Here is a 15,145-nt window from a genome sequence, read left to right as displayed (position 1 = left end):
AATTGATTGCAATTAAAAATAAAACTTTATTTTTAAAATAAATAAATAAATAAAAGTTAAAATACATTATGGGGATAATTGAGGATGTGTGAAAATGGACTGTACATAAGGTAAGAATTTTACAACTTTTAAAATTTTAAACTTTTAATTTTGAGATAATTATAGATTTACATACAGTTGTATGAAATAATATAGAGAGATCTCATGTACAAAAGGTAACATCTTGCAAAACTATAGAACTACTATGATACTGACATTGGTACAATTTACCAGTCTGGTTCAGATTTCCCCTGTTTACCTGTACTTATTTGTATATGTGTGTGTTTAATTCTAAGCAATTTTTTTCACATATGTAACTTTGTGTATCCATCACCACAATCAAAAGATGAAACAGTTTTATCATCACAAGAATTCCTCTTGTTGCTCTTTTTTAACCACATCCATCTCCCTCCTTCCCCAACCCCTGTCCCTAAGCCTTGGCAATCACTAATCTAGTCTGCATCTCTGTAATTTTGTCATTTCAAGAGTGTTATATAAGTGGATTCCTATAGCATGTAAAAACACTTAGCATAATTTCCTTCAGATTCATCCAAGTTGATCATGTATCAATATTTCGTTCCTTTTTACTGCTGAGTAATATTCCACGATATGAATGTACCACAGTTGGTTTAACTATTCACCCACTGAAGAATACTTGGGTTATTTCCAGTTTTTGCCTATTACGAATAAAGCTTTTATAAACACTCACATAAGGTTTATATGTAAACATAAGTTTTAATTTTTCTGGGATATGTGCCCGAGAGTACAATTGCTGGCTTGTATGGCTATTAATTATATGCTTAGTTTCATAAGAAACTGCTAAACTATTTTCCAGAGTAACTGTATCATTTTACATTCTCACCAGCAAAGTATGAGTGATCTGGTTTCTCCTCATCCTCGCCATTGACATTTGGTATTGGCATTATCTTTTAACTTTAGCCATTATGACATATGTGTAGTAATATCATTGTGATTTTAATTTGCATTTCCCTAATGGCTACTGATGTTGAACATATGTTCATGTGCTTAGCTGTCATGTGTCCATCCTCTTTGATGAAATGTCTATTCATTCCTGTCTTTTGCCCCCCAAATGCAAATTTTTTTGATTTAGCAATCCATAGATATATCAGTGGAGATTTACTCAGATACGTGTACAAGAAAGTTCACTGTAACACGTTTTTAGTAATAAAACAACAACAAAAAAGTCAATGTAAAGAACATTGGTAGTGACTGATTAAATTATCACTGCCCAGTGATAGAATCCAAAATTGGGGCCAAATAATGTAACAAAGGCAAAAAAGCATGGAATCCTTTCAAGCAGGCAGAGGTTACACTTCCCTCACACAGATTGTGATGTCCAGGAGACAGCAGCTCCCAGATGGAGGGCAAGCTACCTGGACTTCACCTTCCCACTGAGGGGCTGCAGATCCACCAAGGAGTACACTGGGTCTTCTACAAAGCTGTTTGCTCTGTGTGGGGTTTTGGGATTCCTTGACCTTTTTCAGCCACTCTGGAAAGCCTGGCTGCATGCCTTCCCACCAGGTGCAAATTAGATGCAATGACCTCAGCACATGCCTGGAGTGCTTTACTAAAGATGGAGCGGGTCAAGGTCACTCAAAGTTTCCCAGGGTTGCCCTCTGTAGTGGAGTCTGGCTCCATATTTTTAGTAAATTTATTTATTTTTGCCTGCGTTGGGTCTTCATTGCTGCTCGTGGGCTTTCTTTAGTTGCGGCGAGCGGGGGCCTACTCTTTGTTGAGGTGTGCCGGCTTCTCACTGCGGTGGCTTCTCTTGTTGCGGAGCACAGGCTCTAGGCTCGCGGGCTTCAGTAATTGTGGCTCGCGGGCTCTAGAGCGCAGGCTCAGTAGTTGTGGCGCGTGGGTTTAGTTGCTCCGCGGCCCGTGGGATCTTCCCGGACCAGGGCTCGAACCCGTGTTCCCTGCATTGGCAGGTAGATTCTTGACCACTGTGCCACCAGGGAAATCCCTGGCTCCATTTTTTGATGTTCGACTCCTGACAGCTTTTGGCTTTAACTCTTTCTCTTCTCCTTGTGCCTGGCATCACCAGGCCAGCTGATAAGCTCAGGTGCTCCCAACTTTGGCACAGCAGGAGTTTCAAACCACACAAGACCCTCCCCATGTATGGTAGCTCCTACCTGGGCCCCTCCCCTAAACACAATACAAACCCCAAGCCGGTCTCCTTTCCTAGCTGTCTTAAGCCATTTTCAAACCTGTTTTGGGAAGCCCGGAAGCCTCATTATGTGAGTAATAAACCTCTTCATACCTTCTTGCTGTGTGGCCACAACATCCCGAAGGTGTTAAGTCCATGCCTGAGGCCCTTTTCATATAACCCATAACTGAGATCTAGTCCTATAACCCATCCCTGACCTAGGATTTAATACTTTTTCACTAGGAACCAGTAGGTCTAATCATTTTTACATTTATTTATTTACTTTTATTTTTTTTTTAGAAGGAGGCAATTCTTTTTTTTTTTTGAATAAATTTATTTATTTATTTTTGGCTGCCTTGGGTCTTAGCTGCCGCACGCGGGCTTTCTCTAGTTGCGGTAAGCGGGGGCTACTCTTCATTGTGGTGCACGGGCTTCTCATTGCGGTGGCTTCTCTTGTTGCAGAACACGGCTCTAGGCGCATGGGCTTCAGTAGTTGTGGCACGCGGGCTCAGTAGTTGTGGTGCACAGGCTTAGTTGCTCTGTGGCATGAGGGATCTTCCCGGACCAGGGCTCGAGCCCATGTCCCCTGCGTTGGCAGGCGGATTCTTAACTGCTGTGCCACCAGGGAAGCTCCTGGGTCATATTTTAGATTCCACATATAAGTGATATCATCTGATATTTGTCTTTCTCTATCTGACTTAACTTCACTTAATCTCTAGGTCCATCCATGTTGCTGCAAATGGCATTATTTCATTCTATTTTATGGCTAATATTCCATTTTGTGTGTGTGTGTGTGTGTGTGGGTGGGTGTGTATGTGTATATCTCTCTCTCTCTCTCTCTCTCTATATATATATATATATATACCACATCTTCTTTATCCATTCATCTGTCATTGGACATTTAGGTTGCTTCCATGTCTTGGCTGTTATAAATAGTGCTGCTATGAACACTGGGGTGCATGCACCTTTTCAAATTAGAGTTTTCATCTTTTCTGGATGTATGCCCAGGAATGGAACTGCTCGATCATATGGTAACTCTATTTTTAGTTTTTTAAGTAACCTTCATACTGTTCTCCATAGTGGCTGTACCAGTTTACATTCCCACCAACAGTGTAGGAGGGTTCCTTTTTCTCCATACCCTCTCCAACATTTATTATTTGTAGACTTTTTGATGATGGCCATTCTGACCAGTGTGAAGTAATACCTCATTGTAGTTTTGATTTGCATTTCTCTAGTAGCATCCTGAAAGCTGCTAACATCTTACAACATACAAAACAGCTCATTACAACAAAGAATGTCCAAAATGTCAGTAGTGCTAACGTTGTGAGGGTCTGCTCTAGCATTTGACTACTCTAAGTGTGGTCTTTGGACAGACAGCTTGGGCATGGTGGAGAAAACTGTTGGAAATGCAGAGTCTCAGATCCCCCCGAATCTAGTAAATCAGAATCAGCGACATTTAACAAGCTCCCCAGGTGATCTGTATGAACATTAAGGCTTGAGAAGTGCTGTTTTTACACTGACGGTTTATTCTTTCTGATTGTCAGCATGACTGTATGGTTTTCCACAGGCTCCAAGAGTTCTCATTAATTATAAGCCCCAGTTTCTGAGGAGAGTTCATTTCCATCTCAGGAGAGACCTGGGCTAGCCATCCACGTCCAGGAGACATAGGGGATACCACAGTAGCTGTGCTGTCCAAAGTTCTGAGCATTTCCCTTAAGCTTGGCACGTGTGGGGTACTGCATGTGGCAGCCTTGGATTGATTTATGTGTGTGAGTGTGGGGGAAGGCCGGGGGGAGATTTCACCCTGAAGAGGGTAGTGGTGTGATCTTTGATATACTTGATCTGCCCATCCTAAGGCCTAAACATACGGTTGGGGAAGACAAGCCCTTGTCATAGATATTCCATGCGGCGGCAGTGCTTGCTGCAGCAGGGCCAACTTCGTGAGTCACACAGGACCTGAATTTGGAAAGGCTGCACACTTGGTTTAATGCTCTGCTGTCATCATCTTGAAGCACATAATTTTGATGGAGGCAGCCCACATTTTCATTTCGCATTGGGCCCTGCATATTAGGTAGCCAATCCTGAGCTAGAGGAATGGGTCAGGGGTCTGGAATTGCAACCTAACCCTTGTGCCAATCAAAACTGGCTAGCTTGTCATTTTCACATGTCTGCTATGAGTTGCCAGCCCTTATATAAGTTCATTCGTTTACTTATTCAGCAAATATTTACTGGCCACTTCTTGTGCACTGGGCACTCTTTTTGGTGCTGGAGATACCAAAGTAAACGGACAAAATCCCTGCCCTCACGGAGCTCACATTCTCCTGAGGGGGACTGACAAGGGAAGAGGGCGTGAAACGTTGTGGGTTGCAGTACAAATAGGATGTATATATAGGAAATGTAGATAGGATGGCTGAAAAGCCCTCATTGAAAAGGCAACTTTTGAGTGAAGATCTAAATGAAGAGTGTGTCAACTTTAATAACAGGAAAGACAGTTATTTTACCAGAAACAGTATTTATTAGGGAATAGCAGAGGAATTGCAATTCAGATCATAAGCAAATCCAGAGAAGAAGGGAACTTGCTTTTATAGAGAAGAGGGGGGAATTGGGAGGGGCTGTGATAATCAAAGAGCCCATTGGAGGAAGCTGGGAGTCCAAAGTATGGAGGCTTCTCATTGGTTGTGTTACTACAGTCTCTTACTGGCTGGGCTGTCACTGGGTGGAGAAAAGTTTTATTCCCCCTGCTGGATAGTAAAGTAGAGGCACTTCAGTTGGAGATGTAGGCAAATTTTGTCTCTTCATATTTGGAGCAATTGGTGACGCATGGAGGGGCATGAGAGCTCCCCCTACACTCGTGTCCCAACTCCAACTTTGGCTGAGGTTTCTTTAATTCCACAAGAGAATCTGCAGAAATCCAGGGGTATGGGGAGATGGGAGCTTTCCAAGTGGAGAGAAGCGAAAGCAAAAGTTCTGAGATTGAACCATGCTTGGCATGTTTGAAGAACAGGAGGTTGGCATAGCTGGCATGGAGAGAACAATACGGAGAGTAAAAAAGTGATGGGGGAGCTTCCTTGGTGGCGCAGTGGTTGAGAGTCCGCCTGCCGATGCAGGGGACACAGGTTCGTGCTCCGGTCCGGGAAGATCCCACGTGCCGCAGAGCGGCTGGGCCCGTGAGCCATGGCCGGAGCCTGTGCTCCACAACGGGAGAGGCCACAACAGTGAGAGGCCCGCGTACCGCAAAAAAAAAAAAAAAGTGATGGGGAATCACTCTTATAGTCTGGTAGGTCATGGTAGGGGCCTTAAATGTTTCTGTGACTGAGATGGGAAGCTGCTCATTAGACATGATCTGACTTAATGTTTCACCAAGATCATCCTGACTTTAATGTTGAGGATAGACTAGAAAGGTCAAGGGCAGAAGAAGGGTGTTCAGTTAACAGGCTATTGTAATAATTTAGGCAAAAGATGATTGTGGCTTATGCATTCAAGTGGTTGAATTCTATCTTTATTTTAAATGGAAAGCCAACAGACCAGATTTAGGGCTAACAAAAAAAGAGTAGAGCCAAGGATGGCACCAGAAGTTTTGACTGAGCAGATTAAAAAAAATGGTAGAAACCAATTCAGGGAGGATATAAAGGATTCCATTTGGATTGCAGTTGATCCTTGAACAACATGGGTTCAAACTGCACAGGTCCACTCACATACAGATAGTTTTCAATAGTAAATACTACAGTACTATACAGTCAGTGGTTGGTTGAATCCAAGGGTATGGAGGAGCCTCAGGTATGGATGGCCAACTATAAGTTATATGTGGATTGAGCTCTGTGTTGTTCAAGCGTCAACTGTAGTTAGGTTTGAGATGTCCATTGGTTATCCAAGGAGAAATGTCAAACAGGCAGTCAAGTTCAAGGAAATTCTGATTAAAGACATAAATCTCAAGTCATCAGCATATAGATGATATTTACATGAATACAGATAGAAAATAATTGAAAAAAAAGTCAAACTCCTAACTTTTACTGTCACTGGAGCTGTTTCAAAAATAAGGACATGCGTAAACACTCCAAGAGGCCTGATTGCAAAATTCAGCTAAAGTTAAGATATGAACACATGAGATGGATGTGTTTTCACTGTCTAGTCTCCAAAGAAAAATGATAAAGCAAAAGGAAAAAGTCTCATCAGTTTGGTTCCTTATTATTATTTTTTTAATAAATGTATTTTATTTATTTAGTTAGGCTGTGTTGGGTCTTCATTGCTGCGCGTGGGCTTTCTCTAGTTGTGGCGAATGGGAGCTACTCTTCGTTGCGGTGCGCGGGCTTCTCATTGTCGTGGCTTCTCTTGTTGCAGAGGATGGGCTCTTGGCACACGGGCTTCAGTAGCTGTGGCACGTGGGCTCAGCAGTTGTAACACACGGGCTTTAGAGCGCAGGCTCAGGAGTTGTGGCGCACAGGCTTAGTTGCTCCACGGCATGTGGGATCTTCCTGGACCAGGGCTCGAACCCATGTCCCCCGCATTGGCAGGCGGATTCTTAACCACTGCGCCACCAGGGAGGCCCTGGTTACTTATTTTAAATCCTTATTATGAGTTATTTTATCCTATAAGTAGTTCAAATCTTCACATGATTAAGGGGTTTTCATGGCTGTCAGGACAGGACTTGGGCTGGAGAGTCCCTGCAGACATCTCCTTCCACAGCCTCTCATATCTTGGTTTAATCCACATAGTTAATCATCTTCAAGTAAGAGCTCTTCTAGCTGGCCATTTTCTCAGCTTGCAGCTTTGAGAGAAGCATCACTAGAATCATCCACCTTCTATAACCTAGGGAGGATATGTGGAGCTAGGATGCATTTCAGGAGCAATTTCATGCTAAAAAGCCTGGTAATCTATGTCTTGTGGAGTTTCAATGTTCCAGTCAACCTGGACAGATGGCTCTGAAGAAGGAATCTGTGGAGGCATTCCTGGAGTCATACTGGAAGTTCCTGGCAGGGATTCCTGCTTCAAGGCTTCCTTCTCAAGGGGTTTTGTGTTCTCCTACATGAACACGGTCTTCTTTGTGGAACTCGCTACAGATATCAGTGGCTAAACAGAAAACAGAAGAGAAAACAGTCATTAGCAGAGACTAAACATACTGGGCATGGCAAGAATACAATATTGCCATTTTCATGCCCAAGACTGAACAAAACTGAAAAAGACCTAATCCAGCAAAGCATGAAACAAATCTAATTGGATCAAGATAACTCACCAATAATTTAACTGCCTGACAGAACAAAATTCAACACCTTTTAAAGGAACACTACACAATCTAGATGCCCTATAAAGTATCATCTACAATGTTTAGCATACAAGTAATAATTACTAGACATGTGAAGAAGTAGGAAAATGTGAACCACAATCCAGAGAAAAAGTATTTAATAGAAAGAGGCCTCAAAATGACAAAGATGATGAGACTGGCAGACAAGAACTTAAAACAGTGATTATAAATATTTTTTAAAATTGAAAGGAGAAAAATGGCCATAATGAGTGAAAAGATAGGGTATATCAGCAGAGAAAATGGAAATCATAGAAAGGAACCAGACAAATTCTAGAATTGAGAAAATATCTGAAATGAAAAAAATTCATTGAATTCCTAAATAGGATTGGACATTGCAGGAGAACGGATCAGTTAACTTGAAGACATATCAATGGAAATTATCCAAACTGGAGCACAGAGGAAAAAAGATGGAAAAAATGAATGCAGTCTCAGTGACCTATGAGATGATATCAAGCATCCATGTAACTGCAGTCCCTGGTGAGGTAGGAAGATTGGAGCTTGAGCTCTACTGGCCATCTCTACCCCCATCTTTGTCCATTGTCCACTCAACAGTGGACCCTGTGGGGCACTGCAGCGAGGTCTGTGGAGTACTTGGCCACATGATCTCTAAGACCTTCTAACTCCAAAGTGCTATGAATCTATGCAGCAAAACTATGTATTGTTTCCATAAAAACTTATTTCTAAAACACCTGTATGGCCCACATCTTTATATCAAAGGGATTGCTTTCAGACTTAGAAACAGAATAATGGTTTACTTACTCAAAGCTGCCTCTGCTTAATGAAGAGAAATCACTACAAGGGCAACTTCTGCCAGCTTTCTTCTAGGTCTGACTCAAATGTTATCTCCTCTGTGAGTCCCTTCTTGATTCCCATAATTAGGTATGATCTCTACCACACGTAGTGCTGTTTCTACTCCCCTTTGGACACATCCACGGGACCAGCAGTACTCAATCTGGGGTACTGAAAGCAATGATGGTTTTAAGATATTAAGGAAAATCTTGCAAAGCTTTTAGTATAGGCGTAAAAGCCCATCGGCTAAATCACAGGCCTGCTGAAATCCTATGCAACCTATCCTGGGGCTATTTCAGATAAGTTTTAAAGCTCTGGTGATGAAATCTAAAGATGACAGTAGCAAGGAATAATTTGCTATTCACCTTGAGCCAACAAGAAGCCAGAAGTTAGAATCTCATCTTATCTGATGTACCTCCACCTCTTTGCCCTTTATCTAGCTCTTTCAATTTATACTAGGAGAGCAACTTGCTCTTGGATGATGTGGCTCTCCCTTGCCAGTAAGCAATAAGCTTTGTTTTACATCGCCGTCGGGTTCCCTTTATTTCCTTCTAACAAAGAGAATCGATTTCCATAACCACAATTTGCACATGAACTCTTTCCTAAAGCTGAGAACTTGCACACAGTACAGGCATCAGGCTGGCTCTCATTTCTCAACTTCCCGTACAATCGCTGATTGTCTCACACTTGGCAAAAGAAGAGCAAACCTTTTACTCACCCTAATCTTGCTAAGAAATGCTGCTTCAGGGTATAATAACACAAAGGGACAATTAAAAAGGTTGATGTGAGCAAAGTGTTCTTTAATAAAGGCATCATAAAACCAGGGTAGAGTTTTGGGAGTCTTTCCCTGCCTTATATATTTATATTTCTATTAACAGTGAAGCATGGTGTTAGAAAAGGATTAGAGTGGGCAGCAAGGTGACGATGACAACTTTTGCTTAATGATCTCAATTCTATCATCTCCCAACAACTGTTCCAAGAAGGAACTGTTCCTGAGGGAGAGTTCGTTCAACGACTATTTTCAGACTGTAGTAGGAAACCATCTTTCTTTTGATTTATTTATAAAACATCCAGACTTAAAAATATAAATCTATTAATTATGAGGAAATCTGAGAATATTGATATAAATGTACATAAGCTTGATATTTTCATGTCTTCATCAAAGTTGGCTTTGAAACTAGCAAAAGCTAGTAAATTGTATAGGACTACATTAAAGATTTTCATGCACAGGACAGAGTGATAGTTAAAAAGATGCCAGATATCAAGTTCAATAAGTGAATTCATGACCGCTATTAGAGCAACACAGAGAAGACATCTGTGGCTTGATACATAAATAAATAGCATATATTAAATACTTAAGTAAATAGTATATAATAAATTAAATAATATACCTGAAGTATATACTAGAAACCATATTTGGTTTCTGAATTGAGTAATTTTTGAAAAGGATTCAAAGGATCTTGTATGGAAATATATGTTCCAAGTGACACATTAGATTTTTCTTAAAATCTGATTTTTTAAACCAGTAACATGTAATTTATTCCCTGACATCGTAAGTGGAATTGCCTTTAAGCATTTTCTTTGTTCATTACAAGGCTTTTATTGACAAGGATTGTCGATAAGATTGATTTACATACAAACATATGAATATGGAGGAAAAAGTAGGCTTTGGGAGCCTCAGTGCACTGTGCACTGTGGTTGAGCTGTCTTGCAGATTTCCTGGTACCCACCACGGGATGACACTTTTCACACTTCTCTTGAATCTCACACTCTTCTTGCATCAGCATTTCTGTCACTCTGGTTTCTTTGAGGCTATTTTCATATTCTTCTTGCAGCTGGATCTTCTCTTGCCTATCCTGGGGCGATATGACAGAGTAGAATAAGGTCAGTCCTCGGAAGCAGGGACCCTCCCAGGACAGGCCCCGGGCCCTTGAGCCCTCCTGACTTTGCTCCTGTAACTAACTAGCTTCAACCTGCTAGTATCTCCAAACCCACCAACCCCACAACTCCTCTGAGTTGGATTCTCTCTTCAGCCCCCAGACTCCCTATACTTCAGGGATATCTGGGCCTAAGCCATCCTCAAAAGTGGAATAAACCATGACACTCCCCAGGCCAGCTCCAGCGTGGTGCCTTGGATTTCAAATTCCTCTGGGAAAGCTGAAAGCCCTCCCCACGTCGACCCTGCGTGCACACACACCTTTGCTTTTGCCACCGCCGTTTTCTTGTAATGATAAAGCCAGTGAGCCAGGTACTCTATGGGGTCACTGGGCTGAACCTTTGCCACTTCTGCCAGCGCCTGAGCCAGGCAATTTCCAAAGCACCTCTTCAGGTATTCGGTTTCCATCCTGGTGGGTTTGGAAAACGTCAAACAGGGTCACACTATTTCACAAATCTAATTGGACATAAAAAATAGACACATTCTAACCAACGCAGGTTCATTTCAGGACAAATATGAGATGTTTCTGGAGCCCATCCTTCCCCAAAGAACCAATAAATACATAAGTACTTGCCAATAGCTCTTACATTCAAATGGACTTTTTTCTAAAGCTCTCCAGCTCTCCCAGGTCAGTAAATAGGTCCCGGGGCTCATCAGGCCTGAGAGGAGCTTGGTGGATTGGTGCTTAAAAGAGGCTAAGGCCTCCACTACACGACTCTACCCTTGAGTAGGGAGGAAATAACTGAGCAGGCAGGAGGGCCCAGGAGGGGCTCTGAGCACCCAGCAAGCTGCCCTATTGTGAGGTTGGGAGCTACAGTCATCTGTGACGCAGATAAGACAGGCTTATCTATTTCACAACGGACCACTGAGAAGCCCTGAGGAGGAGAGGGACGGAGAATGCCCAGCACTGTAGCTAGAAAATATTCCATTTTCTATTGCTTAAGCAAGAAACTACTTTAGGTTGAGTTGAGCCCCTGGATTTACTCTTAATCAGATGTCAAGAATTGGAGGGAATGAAGCCTGAGTTAAACCATAAGTTAGGAGGGGAGGTGTAGTGTAGCAGTAGGAATGTAGAATTTGAGATCAGACAGACCAAGCTCCAGTCCTGGCTCTGCTTTTTATTAGCTGTGTGATCTTCAGCAACTTACTAAGTCTCTCTGAGCCTCAGTTTCCTGATCTGTGGAACAGAATAACAAAAATATGTATCTTATAACTGTGAGGATTAAAAGAGATAATAAATCCATGTGAAGCACATAGCCTGGCGTGTAGTACATGTTTAATAAATATTAGCTGTCACAGTGGAAGTTTGCGACATGAAATGGCCTAGCACCCAGCCTATGCCTGAACATCTCTATGTTCCTGAAGCTGACATATTTTAACTCCAAAAGAGCTAATAATAACGTGAATAATAAAGGCTTAGATCAATTCCTAACATTTTCTGGAGGCATTTTTCAGTTTAAGAAGGGAAAGATAAATAGATAGATAAATAGATACGAATACAGAAAAAAAAATTCCCAGCTCTTTCCACTGCAAACGCCTAGAAGCAAAAACACCTCAGTAGCAATGAACACACAGAATTTGCTTTTTTCAAAAAATTGAGGCATAGTTGATTTACAATGTTGTGTTAATTTCTGATGTATGGCAAAGTGATTCAGTTATACATATATATGTATTCTTCTCTCACTGCAAATAACTCAATTTCGTTCTTTTTATGGCTGAGTAATATTCCATTAGAATTTGCTTTTAAATAGGCTTCACCACTTAAAAAGAATCAAGGTTCCTTGGAGAAATGACTAATTCCAAGATCAGGGCAGGAAATGTCTAATAATCCTGGAATGTTTTGTTGTCCCAGAAAGGAAATGCTAAAAAATAAAATGGTTGGGGACACAGGAGCCAGCTTGAAGGGGCTGCTACTAGCCAAACCTGGTGCAATTTGGCCACCAAAATTAATAATGACTGTAATGGATTATAACCAATTGAATAAAATAAGAATCCATGAGTCCATGTAGGAATAAACAAGTGAATGGGAGAGCAGGTAAGTTCTTTCTTAAAGTAGAATGCCAACTAATAAATGTGGAAAGAATAATGCAGTTAAAGAAACATTTTGAAACCATCATAATATAACTGAAGCAGCTATCAATGAGCACTAAAACTTGGTGAATATTTGACAAGGAACGGGATATTTATATATATTCTCAAAGTTTCTCCCCACAAATTATGGATTAATTCCAAAGTAAACATGGAAACTTTACAGTGGTGAAACCTGGCCGACACAATGTCAACCAATTGATGAAAGTAAACATCACCAGTAAAGGGACAAAATAACATCACGTGTCTCCTGATGCGATGCACTGCTTAGAAGGACATAATACATTTCTGTAGATTCCTGCTCCAAATGCAAAACTAGAATCTGATTGAGGAAACATCAAACAAAGCCAAATTGAGAGACAGTCTACAACTGGCCTGTACTCTTAAAAATGTCAAGATCATGAAAGACAAAAAAAGATGAGGCCAGGAGTTCCCTGGTGGCCTAGTGGTTAGTAGTCGGTGCTGTGCTGTCCCTGCTGTGGCCTGGGTTTGATCCCTGGTCGGGGAACTGAGATCTGCAAGCTGTGCGGTGCGGCCAAAATATTAAAAAAATAATAATAAAAATAAAAAAAGATGAGGCCCCAGTCCAGATCAAAGGAGCCTAAACAGCCGTCATAACTACATGCAACACATGATCCTGGGTTGGATCTGGACCAGAAAATAGAATTCTGTAAAGGACGTTGTTGGAAATACCGAATGTGAATTGTAGATTACATAATAGAATTGTATCAGGGTTAAAATTCCTGGTTTTGGTAATTGAAATATGAGTAAGTAAGATAATGTCCTTGTCCTTAGAAAATACACAGTGTGGTAGGGTTGAATAATGACTTTCCAAAGTGTCCACATCCTAATACCTGGGACCTATGAAATATGTTACCTTATATGGCAAAGGGGACTTTGCAGATGTGATTAAATTAAGCATTTTGCTTGGGGGAAATTTTACTGGATTATCTGGGTAGGCACAATGTAATCCCAGGGGTCTTTATAAGAGGGACACAGTAAAGTCAGACAGGGTAGAAGGAGATGTGGTGATGGAAGCAGGGGGAGAAAAGGTGATGTGATTCAGGGCCACGAGCCAAGGAGTGTGGGTAGCCTCTAGAAGCTGGAAAAGGTAAGGAAATAGATTCTCTCCTAAAGCCTCCAGAAGGAGCCAGCCCTGCTGATACTTTGGTTTTAGCCCTGTAAGAGTCATCTTCGATTTCAAACTTCAAAAACTGTAAGATCATAAATGAGTGTTTAAAGTCACTACGTTTGGGGTAATGGTGGAGGGTGGGGATGGGATGTGTGGTGGCTCCTTCTGCCAATCTGTGGCCCACCTGAACCAATGCACCTGAATAAACTGTCTTCCACACCCCTTCTACTCAAAGTGTGGTCCACTGTCAGCAGCACTGCTCCACCTGGAGGTTGTTGAAATGCAGATTCTCAGGTCCCACCTCAGACTTACAGATTGAGAGTCTGCATTTTAACAAAATCCCCAGGTGACACACAGTTACAGATGTCCTCTGCCTTTATCACAGTAGAACTGCCCTTCCCAGAGGGCGGAATCACCAACTCTGCATTCCCAGGAAGCCTCTTCACTGCCTGGTCCTTGGTGGCTGCCACACTGCAGTAGGTGTGGCAAACCCTTTCTGGAGAGAGCATCTGCACATTTTCAACACTGGTCTCAACAAAATACACTGACCTGACCGTCACTAAGACTTGATGTGAAAACAGCAGAGCCAGAACAAAACAGCCACCATGTGAAGCCTGGAGAGGGAGGAACCAAAGGGGTGCATTTTATAGCCCACTCCCCATCAAATCAAGCCACACTCACCAGTGAGGAGGGGGCTATTTTTCAGTTTCCCAGGGCTCCTCTGAGGGTCTGCTTATACTGGACCTCCTTGCTCATGGCCCTGCCTTCAGTAAGCGGGGTGCTAAGTATAGGGATTGTCTTTGTTCACACCACATCCTTAGTGCTGGGCACTCAGTACTTGCTCAGCAAATATTTCTTGACTTAAGCAGTGAGGGCTCTGATGTTTGCGGGCCCAGGCAAGAGCTCATGCTCCCTTCCATTTGTCAGTGCCCGCACTGGCACTTACTAATTACCTCAACTAATGGTTAAGGAGGCATCTCCTGCCCAGCCCTGCCCCACATAAATTGAAACAGACCATGGGGAGTGCTAGCTGAGGACTGTGCACAAACCACTAGCCCAGGGAAGACTGCAAATGGCAAAGGCTAGAAGGCTTCCTGGAGGTGGGGGTACCTGTGCTTGTTCTGAAAGGAATGCCAACTAAAGAATGTCCCCAGCCAGCTGGCTACACTAGGCTTGAGTCATTAGCCACTGCACTTGTTGAGTCACTAACACACCCTGGAAGGAGTTCAGGGTGGAGATCAGGAATGTGGAACTCGGCTCTCTGGGAAAATTGACAGAACAGACCTTCAAATAGAAATTTTCAGGAGAAAATTTTATTCCACTGCGCCACCAGGGAAGCCCCTAAACCCAATTTCTTGCATCTTCCCATACTTAGAAAAGCACTAAAATAATTAAGCTATCTGTGCCTGGTGGCTAGCAGTGACCTTTTACCTAGATATGTTTGATTGCAGGTATTCCTTCTCCAAAAATCACATACATGCTGACCTCCCCCCTTACCTCTTCCAAGCAGAAGCAGTTTCTCAGAGTTGTCAGAGCAGCTGTCTCCAGGGCTAGAGTCCTCAGTTAAGTCCCCAAATAAAACTGAACTCACAGCTCTCAGATGTGCGATTTTTTTCAGTGGACAGGAACCAAGCAGAAGTCACCAGCAAATGCAAAGGTGCTAAGCTGGGAAAATACCAGGCTGCTCAGGGAGCA

General features: G+C 42.3%; 1 protein-coding gene across 1 annotated transcript; it reads right to left on the bottom strand.

Moving 5' to 3' along the window:
- Positions 1-6,810: 6,810 nt before the first annotated feature.
- On the bottom strand, positions 6,811-15,083 carry DYDC2 (DPY30 domain containing 2). The gene is made up of 4 exons (XM_024740270.1): positions 14,948-15,083; positions 10,492-10,639; positions 10,025-10,150; positions 6,811-7,273 (listed from the first exon to the last, which is right to left on the bottom strand). The coding sequence occupies exons 2-4, from the start codon at positions 10,636-10,638 to the stop codon at positions 7,226-7,228; spliced, it is 321 nt and encodes a 106-aa protein (XP_024596038.1). The 5' UTR covers position 10,639; positions 14,948-15,083; the 3' UTR covers positions 6,811-7,225.
- Between the last annotated feature and the right edge of the window lie 62 nt (positions 15,084-15,145).

Source organism: Neophocaena asiaeorientalis, unplaced genomic scaffold, assembly GCF_003031525.2.
Source record: "Neophocaena asiaeorientalis asiaeorientalis breed wild unplaced genomic scaffold, Neophocaena_asiaeorientalis_V1.1 scaffold517, whole genome shotgun sequence".
Taxonomy (NCBI): domain Eukaryota; kingdom Metazoa; phylum Chordata; class Mammalia; order Artiodactyla; family Phocoenidae; genus Neophocaena; species Neophocaena asiaeorientalis.
Note: the sequence above shows the minus strand (reverse complement) of the source record. Positions and strands in the feature narration are given on the sequence as shown.

Excerpts from the sequence above, each read along its gene's own strand:
- DYDC2 (XM_024740270.1), bottom strand. The coding sequence starts at position 10,638 with ATGGAAACCGAATACCTGAAGAGGTGCTTTGGAAATTGCCTGGCTCAG. Across the intron at positions 10,151-10,491 it reads CGGCGGTGGCAAAAGCAAAG|GATAGGCAAGAGAAGATCCA; the intron begins GTGTGTGTGCAC and ends ATATCGCCCCAG. Across the intron at positions 7,274-10,024 it reads GTGAAAAGTGTCATCCCGTG|CCACTGATATCTGTAGCGAG; the intron begins GTGGGTACCAGG and ends TTTTCTGTTTAG.